This window comes from Paroedura picta, chromosome 10, assembly GCF_049243985.1.
Source record: "Paroedura picta isolate Pp20150507F chromosome 10, Ppicta_v3.0, whole genome shotgun sequence".
In the NCBI taxonomy this organism is placed as follows: domain Eukaryota; kingdom Metazoa; phylum Chordata; class Lepidosauria; order Squamata; family Gekkonidae; genus Paroedura; species Paroedura picta.
Window position 1 is genome coordinate 3308265 of NC_135378.1, and position 20787 is coordinate 3329051.

The window sequence follows — 20787 nt, forward strand, 5'->3', positions numbered from 1 at the left end:
CTCTGACTTAGTTGAGGCCAACTGTGCTCTGGACCCATCCATAGTAAAACATGCTTGAAAACATTAGGAACAGAAAGTGAATGATTTTACAACGCTTCTTATTTTGTCAAACTTCAGCATTCATAAGAACATAAAGTGTAAACCGCCACAATTAGGTCTGCTCAGCATGTGTCCACTTGGTCAAGAACAAATTCAATTCAAGAGCAGCCCCACAGATAACCTGAACTCCTACATTTCCTCTGCGGACAGCTAAATAGTCCTTCATCAATCAACACCTCCGGATTGGAAGTTATTATTTCACTATCTGTGGCCTGACATTTTTGGGGCGGGCATGTCAACAAAGGCATCAGCCAGGGGTGTTATCCGAAAGCCAAGATCCTGCTGATCTTTCCTAATTTGGAGAAGAATGTTGAGCTATTGTTGCAGCAGTTCTACTGTGATGAATGCAAATACTTTATTTTAGGACTTCGGCTCCTCATCACTTCTGTGTGTAAATAAACTTATTGGCAAATGCAAGATCTTCCTTGTCATACTAGCTAACATCCTTGAAAACTATTCTAAATCCTCTTGGCAAAGGGGGTACAAAAATGGGGGTTGGGAGACAACAACCAGAAGTGGAGACAGCATACCAAACACATGGCATGGTCAGACAGCCCCTAGAATATAACCTTTATTATTTAAGGAAGATTATTATACAGATGTTCATAGGCTGAATTAGAAAATAAAGCAGCTATCCTTTAAGATGGAAACACAAAGAACAGCATACTTTAGCTGACGTACAAATTAGAATCACCAGAACAAAACAGGCTACAGGATTCATGTGCCCTAGAAATGCCTCTTGGCTGCCAAAGGAAATTCTCAATTTCTATTTATTTCTAGTGGTACACGCCTTCTAATTTCAAACCTTGGGATTTCTTCTGAAGAATTCCAAATTGTATTCATCAAACTCCTCTAAACCCATCCTGCCCAGTTTGTACTGCTACGATGCTCTTATGCATGCGGCATAGGGGGGGCTTCACCAAAGGTCACCCCCGCCCTGCAAGATATAACATCTCTAGTAGGGAATTTATTTTTGGATTTTTACCCCACCTTTTCCCAGGGGGCTCAGGGTGGCTTATGACAAAATTAAAATACATAATAACTAAATGCAATTTTGATTTTTACATTGTAAAATTCTGGGTTAAAATTGATACTAATCTAATTATAAAGAACCTATGGCTACCTCTTTTTTACGCAGACACTGAGATGGATTACTGACCCACATATCGGGTTCTTGGGAGTGTTGTCCGTGGGTGGACTTTTAAACAGGGGGGCCAGCATCTTCCTGATGCTATTTCTGGCCTGAGCCGTCAGTCTGGCAGAACAGCTCTGTCTTGCAGATCCTGTGGGACTTGCTGAGGTCCTGTGGGGCACTCATCTTGTTGGGAAGTGTTCCAACCAGGCTGCGACCAGGACCAAAAAGGTCCTTGCCTCTTCTCTGGGGACCCCGAGCAAGTTTCATTCACAACATCTTAGTGCTTGTTGGGGGGCATAATGGAAGACACTGCCCTGAAGACACGAGGGTCCAATTTAGGGATCTAAAAGTTCGTGCGAATACCTTAAAGTTGATCAAGTCTCCAATCTGACTTCTTACCTAGTTTTATTTTTTATTCATTTTCATACTTTTAGCTCACCTTTCCCCGATGGCTCAGCGTGAGTTACAAACAAATAGAGATACAGTCCAAAATTCAAAACCTCAGCATTGGATTAATTATAAAATAACATTTTTGAATACATACGTTATACAATCCAAACTATGTAACTCACTATACAATTTGTCCTGTTCTACCTCCTCGGGGGGGAAGCAGTTTACAAGTGAACTCCTATCGCATGTCCAGGTGGGAGTCACCAGCACAGCTTTGTATCCAGGTGGAGTTTTCAGTTATTGAAAGTGCCTGCCATACAAGGAGTTGCTTGCCTAGCCAATGGAAGAGCCCTCAGGGCCTGCCAGGGGAGAAAGCAGCAAAGCTTTTATTTATTTTAAACAGTTATTAGCTGCCTTTCTCCCTGGCAAGACTCAAGGTGGCTTACAACATAAATAAAATAATATTTTATAATAAAATAAATAAAACCAATATAACTAAACCAACGATTATAAAACCACACCAAAGACCACAATTTTAAAAAATCCAATTAGGACTGTCAAAAAAAAAAAAAAAGGAAATAAATTAGCCAGATGCAGTTCTATACAGAAGTGTCCTCAGCTGTTTCCTGATCCACCATGAGGGGCTGAACAGATCCCCCTCCCAGGAGATGTTGCTCTGTAATTATGGGGCTGCCACCCACCAGACAGACAAAAGTTTTTGATTTCTTGGATCATCAGGAGGGCCTCTTCCTGCAGCCTCAATTCCTGAGCAGGAGTGTAAGGGAGAAAACAACCCTCCAGACAGCCCAGATGCAACCCATGTAGGGCTTTGAAGGAAAAAGCCAACCATTTGGAGTGGGCTCAGGAGTAGGTCAATAGGTGGCATAATTGCTGCAGGGGCAGGATCACATGTTCCCCAAGCGGCAGTCTAGCGGCAGGATTCTGTGCTAAGGGCAGCTTCTGAGCACTCTTTGAGGAAAGCCCCAAATTGAGTGCACTGCAATAGCCCAATCTAGATGTAGCTAAGACACAGATCCCTAAGGCTAAATCAGACTGAACTAGAAATTGGGGCAGCTGATCTGCCAGCCAAACCTGGGCAAAGGCCCTCCAAGCCAGCATAGCCACCCGGTTCTCCAAGGGGACTGCTGTGTTTAGCTGCATTCCCAAGCTGTGAACCTGGAGTTTCAGGACAGGAGCAATCTCAGGTACCTATCTGCTTCTGTTTTGTCGGATACAGTTCCAGATATTTCACCCACATCTAGCCCATTACTTTGACTCCCTGTATTGAGAATCCTCCTGCAGGCTGATCAGACCTCTTACAGGAATGTGCATTTTCTTCTTCCCAATGCTCCACCGGGAGGAGCCCTTACACTGAGCCACAGCTATGCTTTGTGTCCACATTGAAACAAGGTAGGGGGGTTCTGCATCCATAAACAATATTGTTTTGCATTTTGATTCATAATACCACCAAGCATTACAGCTTAACTTTGAGCCAGAGAAGTGAGTTTTTGTGAGTTGACCAGAAAAAACTGCAACCCAACTGAATGTTCCCATTTAGGCTCTGCTGCAGGCCACTCTGGTGGCAGCAGGGGCATTGCCAGGCATTACAAGTTGAATCAATATCAGCCTATCACATCCAAAGGCAGAGAACAGGAGGGCAAGGCAGGTGTGCTTAGCTATGCATCCCCATCATCTGCCTTCCCCAGCAGCCCAAATGGACACTTGGGAAACACAAACCTTCCGACTGCTTCTGCTTCCTTTCCACTTCTTTGCGGTATTCTTCCAGTTCCCTGTCTGTGAGTTTATTGAAGGGGTTTGGTCCCGTCGTGCTCACAATGACTCTTGGCTGGTACTCCTTCTCAATTATTGCTTTAGATGCCGTCACCAATTCTCCCTGGTTGAAAGGAAAGACAGCTCTTTCACCAATTAACCTAGAGAGTGTGGGAAATGCCTCAGGGCTCAAACAACAGAAGGAAAACGGTGCAAGTCTGATCAGAAACAAAACTAAGAAGATTTCAATTCCGTTTGAAGAAGTCATTTTACTATAGGCATCTGGTACTAGAGAGGCCAGCAATCCACTCACATACATGAACCCACCACCACTTACTTTACATTCAGCGGACTGCATAACAATAAGCATTTCAGGAAGCATCCAGTTTTAGATAGGTAGCTGTGCTGGTCTGCAGGATAAATATCCAGTAGCACCATAAAGACTCAACAGGATTTCCAGGATATAAGCTCTTGAGAGTCATGGCTCCGAGAAGATATTTTGTTGGTCTTAAGGTGCTACTGAACTCTATATGTCCATGCTTTCTCTTGTGCAGCAAATTCAAACACAGTACCAGACCTAAGAGTAGCAATGGCCTTGAAGGAAAGCCAGCATGGGGTAGTGGTTAGGAGTGCGGATTTCTAATCTGGAGAGCTAGGTTCAATTCTGTGCTCCCCCTCATGCAGCCAGCTGGATGACCTTGGGCTCAGCACTGCTAAAGCTGTTCTGACCAAGCAGTTGTGGGGAGAGGAAAAGAAAGGCGATTGGAAGACGCTTTGAGCCTCCTTCCGGTAGATAAAAGCAGTATAAAAGAACCAACTCTTCTTCTTCATTAATATCAGGGCTCTCTCGGCCTCACCTCCCTCACAGGGTGTCTGTTGTGGGGAGAAGAAAGGGAAGGTGATTTTAAGCCACTTTGAGGCTCCTTCAGGTAGAGAAAAGTGGCATCTAAGAACCACTGGAGGAGCTGGGAGAAGGAGAGTGTTATCTCAGGAACAGACTCAGGAGCTGACTGCTAGCTCCGCACTCTGCTGAGTAGGCCTTGCTTGTCAGAGGAGGTAGTGCTTGGAGGAGCTGGGAGAAGGACAACTGGGAGCATGTGGGGAGAGCTGCTGCTGCTGACCAGGTAAGGCTATTGTGGTGCTGAGTGAGGTGATTGCTGAGTGATTGCTGGGAGAATTAAAAAGGGCTGCTCCTCGCCAGAGACAAAGGGTTCTTGGCCTGTGGCTCTTTGCCAGAGGTTCTTAGCCTAGCAATTAGAACCAATAGATTATATTTTCCTAGTAGTTGCACTGCCTAGAAGTTACAATGGACTTCCAGGACACGCATCTCATCATCTGCAGTGAGTGTGATATGATTGAACTTCCTCCCTGAAGACAAGATGGACTACATCTGCCCCAAGTGTAAGCTGGTAAGACTTTTGGAGGAAAGGATTAGGGGCTTAGAAGAGAGTACTATTACTCTGACAGAAATAAAGACAGGGGAGGAATTCATGGACAGGAGCTGTGCAACTCTGAATAAAGAGGATACAACCAATCCTGAAGAGGATAAGGGGATTGACCTCATTACAGAGCCTCTGCAGACAGTTAGGAAAAAGACTCAACAGCGTAGAGCGAGATGGTTCTCGGGGCCTTTGGAGCTCCAGAATAGATTTCAGGCCCTTGCAGAGGAGGTGCAAGGGTCAACAAGGGAAGAGGTCCCAAAACAAAGTCTAAGACAAAGAGAAGAGGCCACAGGCATAGAAGGAAATGGTGTTGAGAGAGAAAAAAAAGGAGAGTACTGGTAATTGGAGACTCCCTGCTAAGAGGAATGGATCGCCATGTGGCTGGGCCCGACCCCATAACCCGAGAGGTGTGTTGCTTGCCAGGGGCGAAAATTAAAGACATTTTAGAACAGCTACCCAAACTCCTCAAATCTACGGATCGCTACCCATTTGTGATGGTCCATGTGGGAACGAATGACATGTCCATGAATACCATCGCTCCTATTAAAACAGACTATCAAGATCTAGGGAGGAAGCTTAAGCAAATGGGGGCACAAGTGGTATTCTCTTCAGTCTTGCCTGTCAAGGGAAGAGGAATGCGTCGGGAGAGGAAGATAATGGAGGTGAATCAGTGGCTGCGTAGTTGGTGCTGGCAGGAGAGATTTGGTTTCTGTGACCATGGGATAGGCCTACTAGCACATGATGGACTGCACTTGTCGAATTTGGGGAAGAATGTGTTTGGCAGGAACCTGGGGAGATTCATCAGGAGAGCTTTAAACTGAAGCCACATACGAAGTGTAAGGAAGGAGACCGATCGGGGGCAGCCCAACCAGGAAGGCCAACTCTTAGGGAAGTAAAAGTAAAAGGATTCAGATGCCTTTATACTAACGCTCAAAGCATGGGCAATAAGAAGGAAGAGCTGGAACTTCTCATGCTGATGGAAAGGTATGATCTAGTAGGCATCACAGAAACTTGGTGGAATGATTCTCATGACTAGAATGTAATAGTGGATGGATATGAACTGTTCAGAAAAAAACAGAATAGATTGAAGAGGTGGAGTGGCACTATATGTGAGGAAAGGGCTTACCTGTCGGGAAATTTTAGTGAAGAAGAATATATCTACATATATAGTCCATCATCTTCGGGACCTCTTTAAGGACTGGAGATGTCCCAGAGGACTGGAAGAGAGCAAACATTATTCCGATCTTCAAAAAAGGGAAGAAGGATGACCCGGGAAACTACAGACCAGTGAGTCTGACCTCTGTTGTAGGGAAGATAATGGAGCAGATCTGCAAATATCTGGAGGACAATTTGGTGATCCAAGGAAGTCAGCACGGATTTGTCTCCAACAGGTCCTGCCAGACCAACCTGGTTTCCTTTTTTGACCAAGTGACAGGTTTGCTGGATCGTGGAAATCCGGTTGATGTTGTTTACTTGGATTTTAGTAAAGCTTTTGACAAGGTTCCCCATGATGTTCTATTGGATAAGTTGAAGGACTGCAATCTGGATTTTCAGATCGTTAGGTGGATAGGGAATTGGTTAGAGAGCCGCACTCAAAGAGCTGTTGTCAATGGTGTTTCATCAGACTGGAGGGAGGTGAGTAGCGGGGTACCTCAGGGCTCGGTGCTCGGCCTGGTGCTTTCAAACATATATATTAATGATCTAGATGAGGGGGTGGAGGGACCACTCATCAAGTTTGCAGATGACACCAAATTGGGAGGACTGGCAAATACTCCGGAAGATAGAGACAGAGTTCAACAAGATCTGAACACAATGGAAAAATGGGCAAATGAGAACAAGATGCAATTTAATAAAGATAAGTGTAAAGTTCTGCATCTGGGTCAGAAAAATGAAAAGCATGCCTAATGGATGGGGGATACGCTTCTAGGTAACACTGTGAGTAACCCGAGACCTTGGGGTACTTGTGGACTGAAAACTAAACATGAGCAGGCAGTGTGATGCAGCGGTAAAAAAGGCGAATGCCATTTTGGGCTGTATCAACAGGGGCATCACATCAAAATCACAAGATGTCATAGTCCCATTTTATACCGCACTGGTCAGACCACACCTGGAGTACTGTGTGCAGTTCTGGAGGCCTCACTTCAAGAAGGATGTAGATAAAATTGAAAGGGTACAGTGGAGAGTGATGAAGATGATCTGGGGCCAAGAGACCAAGCCCTATGAAGATAGGTTGAGGGACTTGGGAATGTTCAGCCTGGAGAAAAGGAGGTTGAGAGGGGACATGATAGCCCTCTTTAAGTATTTGAAAGGTTGTCACTTGGAGGAGGGCAGGAAGCTGTTTCTGTTGGCTGCAGAGGAGAGAACACGTAGTAATGGGTTTAAACTACAAGTACAATGATATAGGCTAGCTATCAGGAAAAAATATTTCACGGACAGAGTAGTTCAGCAGAGGAATAGGCTGCCTAAGGAGGTGGTGAGCTCCCCCTCACTGGCATTCTTCAAGCAAAGGTTGGATACACACTTTTCTTGGATGCTTTAGAATGCTTCGGGCTGATCCTGCGTTGAGCAGGGGGATGGATTAGATGGCCTATATGGCCCTTTCCAACTCTATGATTCTATGATTCTACAGTGGAAAGCATCTGGGTGAAAATAAGTGAGGGGAAAACAAACAGTGTGGTGGTTGGTGTCTGCTACTGACCGCCTGACTAACGAGTGGATGCTGCACTTTGTGAGCAGCTTGGGAAAATATCCAAGTGGCAAGACCTTGTAATCATGGGTGACTTCAATTTCCCAGATGTGTGCTGGGAAACAAACTCTGCGAAGCGTCCTCAGTCATGCAACTTTCTGACCTGCCTGGCTGACAATTTCATTTATCAAATGGTAGATGAACCCACAAGAGGTTCAGCCATACTGGACTTAATACTGACCAACAGGCAAGAGTTGGTGGATGAGGTGAAGGAGGTGGGGACCCTAGGGGTCCCCACCTCCTTCACCCATGTCCTCATAGAATTCCTTTTGAGATGGGAGGGCAAGGAAGCTGGTAGCCAGATGCAAAAGGGTGGGAGGTCGCAGTGCTGGTTCCAATCTTCAAAAAAGGTTACAGGAATGACCCTCAGCACTATAGGCCTATAGGTTTATTGAGTACTGTAAGCAAATTATATGCAAGGCATTTACGTTGGAAATTCCAAGACTGGCTAGAGGGAGAAAACCTGCTCATAGAGGAACAAAGAGGCTTTAGAAAAGGAAGGTCAATGCTAGGCCACTGTATGTTAGTTGACCACCTGATAGCTAAATATTCATCTAAAACAGTGTCCTCCCTTTATATTGCCTAATTGATTTTAAATCTGCATTTGATTCTATTTCTAGAAATTTTCTATGGGCCAAATTAGAAAGGACACCCATTGAAAGATGTCTACTTTTCTTAATTAAAACCTTATACAAAAACACAGCTATTAGAGTTAAGTGTACTCCCCAAGGTCATCTAACTAATATAATTAACTCTGGAAAGGGAGTTAAGCAGGGCTGTATCTTAGCCCCTCTCCTTTTCGATTTCTTCATAAACGATATTGGCCACTCTCTGAAGAAACCAAATTTCCACCCACCAAAAGTTGGGGAAAGACACATCTCACTTTTATTATATGCTGATGACTTAGCCATATTTGCCAGAACCCCTCTAGGACTGAGAAGAGCCTTAAGAGCGCTAAACTCCTATTGTCAATTGAATAGCCTGGTAATTAACCATGATAAGACCAAGATCATGGTATGTGGTAAGAGACCTAAATCTCATAGCTGGAGACTAAATGACGCCCTAATAGAACAAGTCCAACAGTACAAATGTCTTGGCGTTATTTTCCAGGCTACCTATTCAAGATCTGCCCATATTAATAACATCTCTTTAAATGCACAGAAAAGTGCAGGTGCAATTAAAAATTCTTCTGGCAGAAAGGAGGCTGCTACATTCCAGCAGCAATTAACATCTTCAAGGCTAAGGCTCTTGCTCAGCTAACATATGGGGCTCCAATTAGTACAATGGGCAGATTGGGCAGTCTAGAAAAGGTCCAGTCTAAATTTCTGAGGGCAATTCTGGCTATACCAAACAACATCTCAAACGTAGCAGTTAGGATTGAGACAGGTATGGTCAACATTCAGTCCAGGCTTTGGATAGCTACCTTTACATTCTGGCTAAAACTACTTTTCCAACAACAAAGTCTTGCAAGTCTTAGTGATCGACACATTTGTTGCACCTTGGCAAACTGCAGTCACTAAAAAGTTTTGCTACTATGGTCTCTCATATCAATTGTTTTTGTCTATGGGTTATGACAAGGCTATAGATTTTGTTAAGACAAGAGTGATAGAAGTAGAGAGACAACATGATCTCAACAATATTCAGGACTCACTATTTAGGAAAGATCTCCTAAATAGGAACATCCAGATCCAATATCTAAGAAAAGTGGTAAATCCTGAGCACAGGAGATCCTTTACCCTCCTTCATCACAATGCCCTATTTATTTTTATTTTATTTTATTTATTCATATTTTTATACCGCCCTCCCTGAAGGCTTCAGTTACATATAACTGAAACTATACATGAAACCATACATATAATAACATTAATATTATTAATTGATAAACCGGGTGACAGTATAACATAACAGTGTATCATCATAACATAAACAGTGGTAACTTGAACAGGTCCAGGAGTCTTAGTGGGTTTCTGGGGGGAGGGGAGGGGCAGGGGCTCTGCAGATGCCAAATGCCTGGTGGAAGAGCTCCCTTTTGCAGGCCCTGCGGAACTGTTTTAGTCCCGTCAGGGCCCTGATCTTCTCTGGGAGCTCATTCCAGCAGGTGGGGGCCAGGACAGAGAATGCTCTGGCTCTGGTTGAGGCCAGGCAAACTTCTTTTGGGCCAAGGACCAGTAGCCGGTTGGTGGCGGCGGAGTGTAAAGCTCTTTTTGGGGCATAGGCAGTCTCATAGGCAGTCTCTCAGGTACACTGGGCCCTGACCACGTATGGCCTTGAAGGTAAGTACCAGAACCTTTAACCTGATCCGGAATTCAACTGTCAACCATTGCAACTGATGTAGTATAGGCCAGATGTGGGATCTCCACGGTGTCGCTGCGAGGATCTAGGCCGCTGCATTTTGGACCAGCTGTAGTTTCCAGATCAAGGCTAAGGGCAGGCCTGTGTAGAGCGAGTTACAGAAATCCAGCCTGGAGGTGACCGTCGTATGAATCACTTTGACTAGGTGTTCTGGGGCTAAGTAGGGCGCTAGTAGCTTGGCTTGGCGGAGATGGAAGAATGCCATTGTGAAGGAATGAACTTCCTACCCTCTGCTTACTTGAGTGGGAAATTTGATGGACTCCCTCTCAAGGATCGACTCTGTATCTGCAATGAGGGTCAAGTAGAGAACACAGAACACATTTTATTTGAGTGCAAGCTGTATAATCATATTCGCACAGGTGCATTAGGACCAATGCTTATAGGATGCCCTCGCGACCTGAGAAAGCATCGCCTGCAAATATTGCTATCAGATACAGATAATCTGCTAACTAGCAAAGTAGAAAAATTTGCGTGGCTAGTTTTAAGAATTAGGTCACTCATGTATAGCCATAATATGTCCACAGAACTTCTTATGTTTTTTGGTTAGTAGATATTATCGCACGTCTCTTAATCTTGTCTTTTGTTTTATATTTTAACAGCTTTACTAGTTTTATTGCTTTTATGGCTCATTTTATCCTTGTAAAATAGTCAACGGCAGTTAATGCTTCTAAATGTTGGCTTTTATGGTGGACTATATGAAAGAGCCTCTTGTGGCACAGAGTGGTAAGGCAGCAGACATGCAGTCTGAAAGCTCTGCCCATGAGGCTGGGAGTTCGATCCCAGCAGCCAGCTCAAGGTTGGCTCAGCCTTCCATCCTTCCGAGGTCGGTAAAACGAGTACCCAGCTTGCTGGGGGGTAAACGGTAATGACTGGGGAAGGCACTGGCAAACCACCCCGTATTGAGTCTGCCATGAAAACGCTAGAGGGCGTCACCCCAAGGGTCAGACATGACCCGGTGCTTGCACAGGGGATACCTTTACCTTTACCTTATGGACTATATGACCCATGAGGTCTCTTCCAACACTATCTGTAACCGCTCCCGCAGTATTAAATAAAAGGGTAAGGGCAATGTGAGAGGAGAAAGGGCGGGCTCTGTCAGGGATAAAAACTCGGAGGGCCCAATCAGGAGCCGCGAAGCAGCTCCTGATTGGGCCCTCCGAGTGTCCATCCAGGGCCAAGCAGCCAATGGCCCGGCCTCACCTGGCCCGGCCGGGGAGTCACCGCACAGACACAGTAGGATGGCTGCGCGGTGAGTCTTCCAACCAGGTTCTCCCACTAGGGAAAGGAGCAGGGACGCCGCGTCGAAGACGCTCCTTTCCCGCCCCAGCTGCTCCCTCGCGGCGTCCAAGATGTTTCAAGGGAGTACCTGGGCTCGGCAGAAGCCTGCGCCACCCCCCCGGCCAAAAGCCTTCTGCCGGCCCTCCCCCCCAACTCCCCACGAACCCTTCAAATACCCCTCTCCTTTCCCCCCACTCCCCTACAAGTCCACCTACCTCCCTGGCTGCCTTCCTTCCTTCTCCCTTGCTTCCTCTATTTCTCGATCTCTTCCCCCCCAAATCCCCCTCCCAATTCTCCCCCCCTCGCGACTCCCCCCCCACAGACCCTTAAAATACCCCCTCCTTTCCCCCCACTCCCCTCCAAGTCCACCTACCTCCCTGGCTGCCTTCCTTCCTTCTTCCTTGCTTCCTCTATTTCTCGATCTCTTCCCCCCCCAACTCCCCCTCCCATTGGCCCCCCGCGTCTCCCCCTTCACACACACCCCTGTCCCCTCCAAGTCCACCTACCTCCCCTCCCTGCCTTCCTTCTTTCCTCTACTTCTCCATCTACTTCCTGCCTATCTATCTCTCCCTCTCACTTGCTCTCTTTTCCCCTTCCTCTCTAATACACTTCCTGCCTTCCTTCTTGCCTTCCTTCTATTCATCCCTTCAGCTACCCCTTTCCCTCCTTTCTCGCTCTTCTTCAGTAATCTCAGGGCTCTCTCAGCCTCACCTCCGTCACAGAGTGTCTCTTGTGGGGGGAAAGGGAAAGCTACTGAAAGCTGCTCTGAGACTCCTTCAGGTAGCGAAAAGTGGCGCATAAGAACCAACCCTTCTTCTTTACAAGCAACCTCTTGACAGCAGACAGGACATTTTGCCAATCTAGTGCACAAGAGTTAAAAATCAACCAGGGAGGAAACACTTTTCCAGCACCACTCCCATATGTATTTACTTCATTTATTTATATCCTTATGGGCATCCAGATCAGTTTACACTGTTCTCCTTTCCTCTATTTTATCCTCACAACTTTTCTGTGAGCTAGATTAGTCTGACAGGGTGTGACTGGCCCAAGGTCACCAAGCAAGCTCCCATGTTGGAATCTGACCTGGGCCACCCGGATCCTTACCTGACACTCTAACCACTAAGTCACACTGACTGGTCTGGAGACCAAACAAACTTCTTTGTGCCCCAGCACTGGACAGACAAGCAGGAATTCATCCCAAGATATGTTCCTAAGACAAGTGGGCAGATACAGTTTGCAGTCCTTGTGAGTCTTGCCTCAGATGAGGACTTACAGAACTTTTTCATTTATCCTGAGGCTTTGATCTAGCAAGTTTTCCTCAAATTGTGGGATGGCTGCACCTGCCCAATGTATTCTCTGCTCTTTAAAATTACTGAACAAACTTTCACAGTTTTGACCTTGGTTACAGAATGCTATTATTTTGCCTCTAACATAGATAGATGTGATCTCAAACTTATAAAACAATGTTGAACAACATGAATTCCCAACTTTTCTAAGCCTGGAGACTCCTTTGGAATTCTGACATACCCTGGTGGGTGCGGCCACAAAAGGTAGAGGTAAACCCAAAATGACTGCCACAGCTTACCTTCAGTCATGAAGTGAAGATCCTTCTGCTGTGGGGGCCGCTAATATCAAAGCAGCTTTTTAAAAATTCTGCACAGCAAATTAAATCTCCAGTCGCCAATCAGAAACCTGACTGGGCAAAATACCCATTTAACTCCACTTTCTAAAAACACTTTGTGGGCACCACAAAAAGTTTCCGTGGGTGACATGGGCACCATGCTCAGGACCCTTGTTATGCAAGATGTCCAGATATTTCAGCATTATTATAATATATATATATATATACATATTATGAATAAAAGGAAAGAAGTCACACAAGCCATTTGAAAAAAAATATTTCAGCCACTTAATCAATTGACACACTTCTATATATTCTTAAAGGAGGTACTTCATTTCAAGATCTGAAAAATAAGATACAACTGCATCCAAATGTGTGCTTAATTACTGACAATTTGCATACTTAACTGGACAGCATCTTTCTCCATTTATAACAAAGTCTGAAGCATCAGACTAAAGATTAGCCACTTACGTTCACCTGAATAACACTCACTGCCCCTCCGATAGTGGGGAAACATCGAGAAGGGCTGCTTAAAAAGACCTTAAAGGAAGCTTTAGGACTCTTGACCCAGACAGTGACCTCTTTGTGTGAACACCAGCACCTTGAACTGGGCATGGAGACCAAACAGAAGTCAAGTTCACTCTCAGTTAACTGGGCAGCTGCATTTTAGATCAGCTGTAATTTCTGAACACTTTTCTGAGGCAAACTATATGGTGCATGATACAATTATTCTAATTCAAATGTCATGGGCACATGAACTATCAAAATGATATTTTGTCCAGGGAAAAAGCACACTTGATTACCACCCAGACTAGTACAGGATGAAAGAACCACAGGATCAGACAGAGTATTAACTACTTCCTTATCAAGTTTCCTTGGTCACCCAGTCCAGGCACCTGATCTGGGTACAATTCAATGATAAACTGAGTGTCATCTGCATACTGATGATGACATCACAATCCTTCCCCCCCCTATTTGACTACACCAACAGTTTCACACAGATGTGAAGTAGCCTCGACAAGATGAAGTATGTACAGCAACATGTATGTTCGTGGGTGTGGCTCATCTCCCAGGACAATTTTCTGGAACCCCCCCTCAGGAAAGAACATGTCACTCAACCCCATTACCGGCCAGGCAAGACAGAAAGAGGCCATGGTTAATGCACTGCAAACAACTGTACTCCCAGAGGAACCCTGGCAAGGATGCATGCCAACTGCTCTGCCCAGTGAAGACTGTACACTAGGGCAGCGACAGCAGTTGAAGTCCCAAATCTAGGTGGAAAGCCAGACCATAAAGCATCCAAAGGATCCATGGGAAATTTGATCAGTGCACAATATGAGAGAAGACTTTAATAAGCCACCTGTGAATCTGCCCTTGAAAGAAGTGTATTTGAAGATGTACTACATTTCCAGGCTTATATTATTATATTACTTTACATGGTTTAACCTGGGGATGATTTGGGAATTAAACTCCTGTAACTGGGACTACACTTGGGCTAGCAGAAAATGGATCTCAAACAAAACCACACCAAAAAACCTTTGTCATCTTCCAAGTACAAGTATTTTACAATTTCCATCTGACATATATTCACATGTGTAATTTGTAGATCCACGGGCCCCTCCTCACATGTACAGACAGGCCCTGAGAAGTCACAGATCAAGGTCAGACAGAACGAAAAGAGCAAACAACAGCATTCAGAGCAGTGTGACAGGGCAGTAAGTACCTTTCTAACAGAGACAGGTTTAGCGGGACTAGAGGCCTGCTCTGTGGGATCGAGCCCTTCAATTGTTTCCGTACAGTCTGAGAGGGGAGCATCCTGCAACAGGAAATTGAGTGAACAGAGCAAACTAAACTTGGGCTTTGCTTTGCTGGCTAAAAAGCAGTATGATATGGGCTAATGAGCATGCAGAAACAGTTACTAGTGGATACAGAAACAGTGAAAACAAAGCAACATGCACTCATTTGTTAACCCCAACCCAAGATGTCCTGGCCATGATGATAACTAGTCAAACTTCATAATGTGCATTTGTTTTCTAAAAATGTCACTAATCACTCAAATTTGCTGAGCCAATATTAGGAAACAGAATACATAAAGTAGTATAAATCTATTAAACAGAAAACAGGTAAAGGTAAAGGTATCCCCTGTACAAGCACCAGGTCATGTCTGACCCTTGGGGTTACGCCCTCTAGCGTTTTCATGGCAGACTCAGTACGGGGTGGTTTGCCAGTGCCTTCCCCAGTCATTACCGTTGACCCCCCAGCAAGCTGGGTACTCATTTTACCGACCTCGGAAGGATGGAAGGCTGAGTCAACCTTGAGCCGGCTGTTGGGATTGAACTCCCAGCCTCGTGGGCAGTGCTTAAGACTGCATGTCTGCTAAAACCTTCAAATTAATGCTTCTCATGAACAATGAAGATTTCATTTGGGATAAGATTATACAGCAGGGTTTCTCAACCAGGGTTTCATCACAGCCCCCAAAGAGTTTCACCAATTGGGTGGGAGTTTTCCTTCCTTCCTTCCTTCCTTCCTTCCTTCCTTCCTTCCTTCCTTCCTTCCTTCCTTCCTTCCTTCCTTCCTTCCTTCCTTCCTTCCTTCCTTCCTTCCTTCCTTCCTTCCTTCCTTCCTTCCTTTCCTTCCCCTGGTCCGGATGAAATGCACCCGAGAGTACTCAAAGAACTTTCCAGAGAACTTCCACAGCCCTTGTCCATCCTCTTCGGGACCTCTTTAAGGACTGGAGATGTCCCGGAGGACTGGAAGAGAGCAAATGTTATTCCGATCTTCAAAAAAGGGAGGAAGGATGACCCGGGAAACTACAGACCAGTGAGTCTGACCTCTGTTGTGGGGAAGATAATGGAGCAGATATTAAAGGGAGCGATCTGCAAACATCTGGAGGACAATTTGGTGATCCAAGAAGTCAGCATGGATTTGTCTCCAACAGGTCCTGCCAGACCAACCTGGTTTCCTTTTTTGACCAAGTAACAGGTTTGCTGGATCGGGGAAATTCGGTTGATGTCATTTACTTGGATTTTAGTAAAGCTTTTGACAAGGTTCCCCATGATGTTCTGATGGATAAACTGAAGGACTGCAATCTGGATTTTCAGATAGTCAGGTGGATAGGGAATTGGTTAGAGAACCGCACTCAAAGAGTTGTTGTCAATGTTGTTTCATCAGACTGGAGAGAGGTGAGTAGCGGGGTACCTCAGGGCTTGGTGCTCGGCCCGGTACTTTTTAACATATTTATTAATGATCTAGATGAGGGGGTGGAGGGACTACTCATCAAGTTTGCAGATGACACCAAATTGGGAGGACTGGCAAATACTCCGGAAGATAGAGACAGAGTTCAACGAGATCTGAACACAATGGAAAAATGGGCAAATGAGAACAAGATGCAATTTAATAAAGATAAGTGTAAAGTTCTGCATCTGGGTCAGAAAAATGAAAAGCATGCCCTACTGGATGGGGGATACGCTTCTAGGTAGCACTGTGTGTGAACGAGACCTTGGGGTACTTGTGGATTGTAAACGAAACATGAGCAGGAGGTGTGATGCAGCGGTAAAAAAAGGCAAATGCCATTTTGGGCTGTATCAACAGAGGCATCACATCAAAATCACAAAATGTCATAGTCCCATTGTATACGGCACTGGTCAGACCACACCTGGAGTACTGTGTGCAGTTCTGGAGGCCTCACTTCAAGAAGGACGTCGATAAAATTGAAAGGGTACAGAGGAGAGCGACGAAGATGATCTGGGGCCAAGGGACCAAGCCCTATGAAGATAGGTTGAGGGACTTGGGAATGTTCAGCCTGGAGAAAAGGAGGTTGAGAGGGGACATGATAGCCCTCTTTAAGTATTTGAAAGGTTGTCACTTGGAGGAAGGCAGGATGCTGTTTCTGCTGGCTGCAGAGGAGAGGACACGCAGTAATGGGTTTAAACTTCAAGTACAACGATTTAGGCTAGATATCAGGAAAACGTTTTTCACAGTCAGAGTAGTTCAGCAGTGGAATAGGCTGCCTAAGGAGGTGGTGAGCTCCCCCTCACTGGAAGTCTTCAAGCAAAGGTTGGATACACACTTTTCTTGGATGCTTTAGGATGCTTAGGGCTAATCCTGCGTTGAGCAGGAGGTTGGACTAGATGGCCTGTATGGCCCCTTCCAACTCTATGATTCTATGATTCTTCCTTCCTTCCTTCCTTCCTTCCTTCCTTCCTTCCTTCCTTCCTTCCTTCCTTCCTTCCTTCCTTCCTTCCTTCCTTCCTTCCTTCCTTCCTTCCTTCCTTCCTTCCTTCCCTTCTTCCTTCCTTCCCTTCCCTTCCTCCTGTATACCACCCTCCCCAAAGGCTCAGGGTGGTTCACATAGAACCTAAACAAGAATAATACAAACTCAGTAATTATATTGTTTAAATAATTTATCGAGTGACGTGACCATATATAATCGACCCCTGCCCCATCAATGGCCAATTATGGGCCTGTAAGGGGTGGGGAGGGGCCCTGGCAATACTAATCCTTGCTGGCTAAGGCTTGTTGCACATGGTAGGAACTGGAGTCCAGAGAGATAACTTAGCTGTGTGGGGTGAGGGTGGGACACAGTGGCATTGGCCTCTTCTGGACCTGTTTCTGGTGTTGGGAGGATGGAAGCAACAGAGCAGCATACGTCTGCCCCAGTCCTGTTTCTGCAGGCTCCCTTTGGTGAAGAGCTAGAGTGCAGGTATGGTTCTGTTCACAATCTGAAATTATTTCTGTGCTGTCACTTCCTGTGCTTTAGGAGTGACCTCTAGATGTCACATCTGGTGGGAGGGTCCGAATGATGTCACTTCTGGTGATGAGACCGGGAGGTGTGGCCTGCTGATAACACTTCTGGGGTTTCTTGAAGTATAAGGGGTTTCTCAATGGTAAAAAAGTTGAGAAAGGCTGCTATATAGTTAACAATAATGGATTTTCACTTTGATTTTCAAATCTAATCAGCCACATAAAGCCTGACTAGTTCAGAAGGGGTTTTTAGCCCACTGAAAAGCAACCTGGGTATCTCATGCACTGCAAAGGCAGCTCACTCATGCTTCTGCTATGGTTCTGACTCTAAGCAAGGTTGCAAAGACAGCAAAAGGTTACCTCTAACACTTACCTTATAAACAGTTACGCGCTGCCAATTAAAGAATAATTTCATAGTGATGCATTAGGTGATAGCAAGAAGACACCACAAATTAATTTTAAGCTGGTATTTTAAGTAGCCCTTGTCCTCACCTGTACAAGGTTTCTGTCCACAACAACTCCAGAAAGAACCTGTGACTGGGGACCTGCAGTTTTAATGTCTTGCAAATTTTGCTCCCGGATCTGTAAAATACAAATAGCATGAAATTCAGAAAACAGAAGAAAGAAACATGTTGATGTGTCTAATCTATACATGAACCATAGAACAGGACTGGCTTAGGTTGGCTTAGGTACATAAGGAATCTGTCCCATTAGCTACCCCTATAATTTACTATTTTACATCTTACTGAACCTGATTAAGCTCTCAGGCAGTAAAGCAGTGGTCCCCAACCCCCGGTCTGGGGACCGGTCCTGGTCCGTGGATCATTCAGTGCCAGGCCGTGGCTCCTCCTCGTCCTCCTCCCCGACTGCTGCCTCGGGGGCTGCCCTGCCACTCTGCCGCCAGCTCACCTTTGGTGCTTTCTAGTGGCCGCCATGGCTGGGGCTCCCCCTCAGTGTGGCACTGCGCAGCTGCTGCTGGCAGTGCCCCCCAGCGGGCAGCGGGAAGTCAGAGGCGCTGGCGGGAAAGCAAGTGGAGCAGGGGCTCAGGCGGCGGTGACATCCCTTGGCAAAAGACTACCCCCTCCCCTGGGCCTCAGTAAAATTGTCAAACGTTGACCGGTCCCCAGTGATAAAAAGATTGGGGACTACTGCAGTAAAGAATCCTGCACTAAATTAGAGATCTGGGGACTGCAAAGTTGCAGTTCTCATCTGTTCTGCAGATTCAGTAAGAAGGTGTTATTTGAAGACAATTGCTACTGAATAGCAAAGGCAGGCCGGAATGGGATTCCTCTTAAGCAAAGGGGCAGATAACAGGATATTACAAACCAGGGCCCACTACGCACACACAGGGCAATATATTTGCAATGTGTTTTGGCAGCTGAATTGTCCTGTGCGGAATAGGAAAATCTACTTCTAAAGTGCATTGAGAGTGCATTATCTATTTTGTGCAGAATAGGCCCTGGCCTCACCAAAACCTAAGAATCTGGGAAAAGATTCATATGCCTTTTTCACAGCACCCAATTAGAATCCTACTTTTAAAAAGTATTTCAGGAAAGACTAGATGCGCCATTAGAAGCTCAATTTTCTTGTTTCCTCTACTAATGCTTTTCACATTTCAAGAAAACTGTTCATAATAACGCAAATACATTTTCAACTGTTTCTCTTTTGACAGGGCATAGATAAGCATAACCAACAACTGTTATAAGTAGAGCTGTAAGCATACTGCATTAAAAAGCACTCAGAAAAGTGTATACAGACTTATGGCAATTTAAAGAGGAATGCAATACCAGGGATTCATAACTACAGGAAGAAGGAAAGGATCCATGAACTGAAGAAGAAGAAGAGTTGGTTCTTATATGCTGCTTTTCCCTACCCAAAGGAGGCTCAAAGCGGCTTACAGTCGCCTTCCCATTCCTCTCCCCACAACAGACACCCTGTGGGGTGGGTGAGGCTGAGAGAACCCTGATATCACTGCTCGGTCAGAACAGCTTTATCAGTGCCGTGGCGAGCCCAAGGTCACCCAGCTGGTTGCATGTGGGGGAGCGCAGAATCGAACCTGGCATACCAGATTAGAAGTCCACACTCCTAACCACTACACCAAACTGGCTCTCTGTGCTAAATTCAGGGAGCCAAGCTGTTATGAAAGAACAGGATGAAAAGCTTTGAGCATAAAAATGGGGGGGGGGGGGAAGAAGAGAGGTGAGGAATGATGATTGATCCCTGCTTAAAAAAAAAAAGCTGCTACCTCAGCAGTCTAGCCAACACCTTAAGGCAATGCCATGAGGGACTATGTGATTCTGGTCCACCAGAAGGACAAGAGAGGCCCTGCAGGTATTAAGCCAAGCTGAAAAGGAAACCTCACCCCCATCCCACAGCAGAAGATAAGGAGATCCTGATAACTGTATGATTTTGACTTTCCCCCTCTTCCCCCTCACTGTCACCTCTTTCATCAAGTGATTACCAGCCTCTTTATTATACCTCAATGATACCAATTAAGAGAAATTTGACATTTCCAAATATAAAAACCTCTCTCAGTATACCTCAACACATGCACATTTCTATTATTTAAAAAACCATCAAAACATTCTGATATATCAGTACTCACCTTGTTCCTCATTTCTTGGACCTCCTTTGGATTAGTGTTCAATGGAACAAATAAATTTGGGACAGCAGAGGTGGCAGTTCTATGTCCATCCTCTTTAGTCCACTGTAATATCAAGAACAATTACATAAATTAAAATCAGTAGAATAGCTAGAATACCCATAGAGGCAAGTTTACAGCACACTCAACCATGCATATATACAACTGAGAACTGAATCAATGACTGCAACCAAGTATTTGTAAAAGCACAACCCCTCCTCTATTGTGAACTGTATTTTTGTATACTCAGAACCAAAAAGAAAATATATTAAACCATAAAAATGAGCGAGCAGAGAACTGGAAAAAACATTGTGGCATAAGATGCAGATTTAAAGCCTTCTCCAGAAGTGCATTGTTTTAACCTAAATCAGATGAAGAAGTCAGTATGACCACAAAGATTCTATTTTATTTCTCCCATCATTGATTCACTTCTCTGAAACTCAAACATGTACCAAAGCCAACATAAAGCACAAGATGACAGGAATGTGAGAAGCAGTGTGAGATCAGCAATCAGATCGAGTGAATGATTTCATATGTGGAAAGAGTGGGCATCACCAAAGTTTTGAATTC

General features: G+C 45.1%; 1 protein-coding gene across 12 annotated transcripts in view; it reads right to left on the bottom strand.

The window, feature by feature from the left end:
- ADD1 (adducin 1) overlaps window positions 1–20787 on the bottom strand; it is a 93642-nt gene that overhangs the window by 14170 nt on the left and 58685 nt on the right. For 4 of the 12 annotated variants that reach the window (XM_077300504.1, XM_077300499.1, XM_077300509.1 and 1 more), the window contains exons 11-14: window positions 20182–20283; window positions 18069–18158; window positions 14557–14649; window positions 3362–3518 (exon numbers count right to left, since the gene is read on the bottom strand). In XM_077300504.1, coding sequence (XP_077156619.1) covers window positions 3362–3518; window positions 14557–14649; window positions 18069–18158; window positions 20182–20283 — 442 coding nt within the window. Of the gene's footprint in view, window positions 1–3361; window positions 3519–14556; window positions 14650–17949; window positions 17968–18068; window positions 18159–20181; window positions 20284–20787 lie in introns of all 12 variants that reach the window. The other 8 variants (XM_077300505.1, XM_077300502.1, XM_077300510.1 and 5 more) reach the window with 3 other exon arrangements.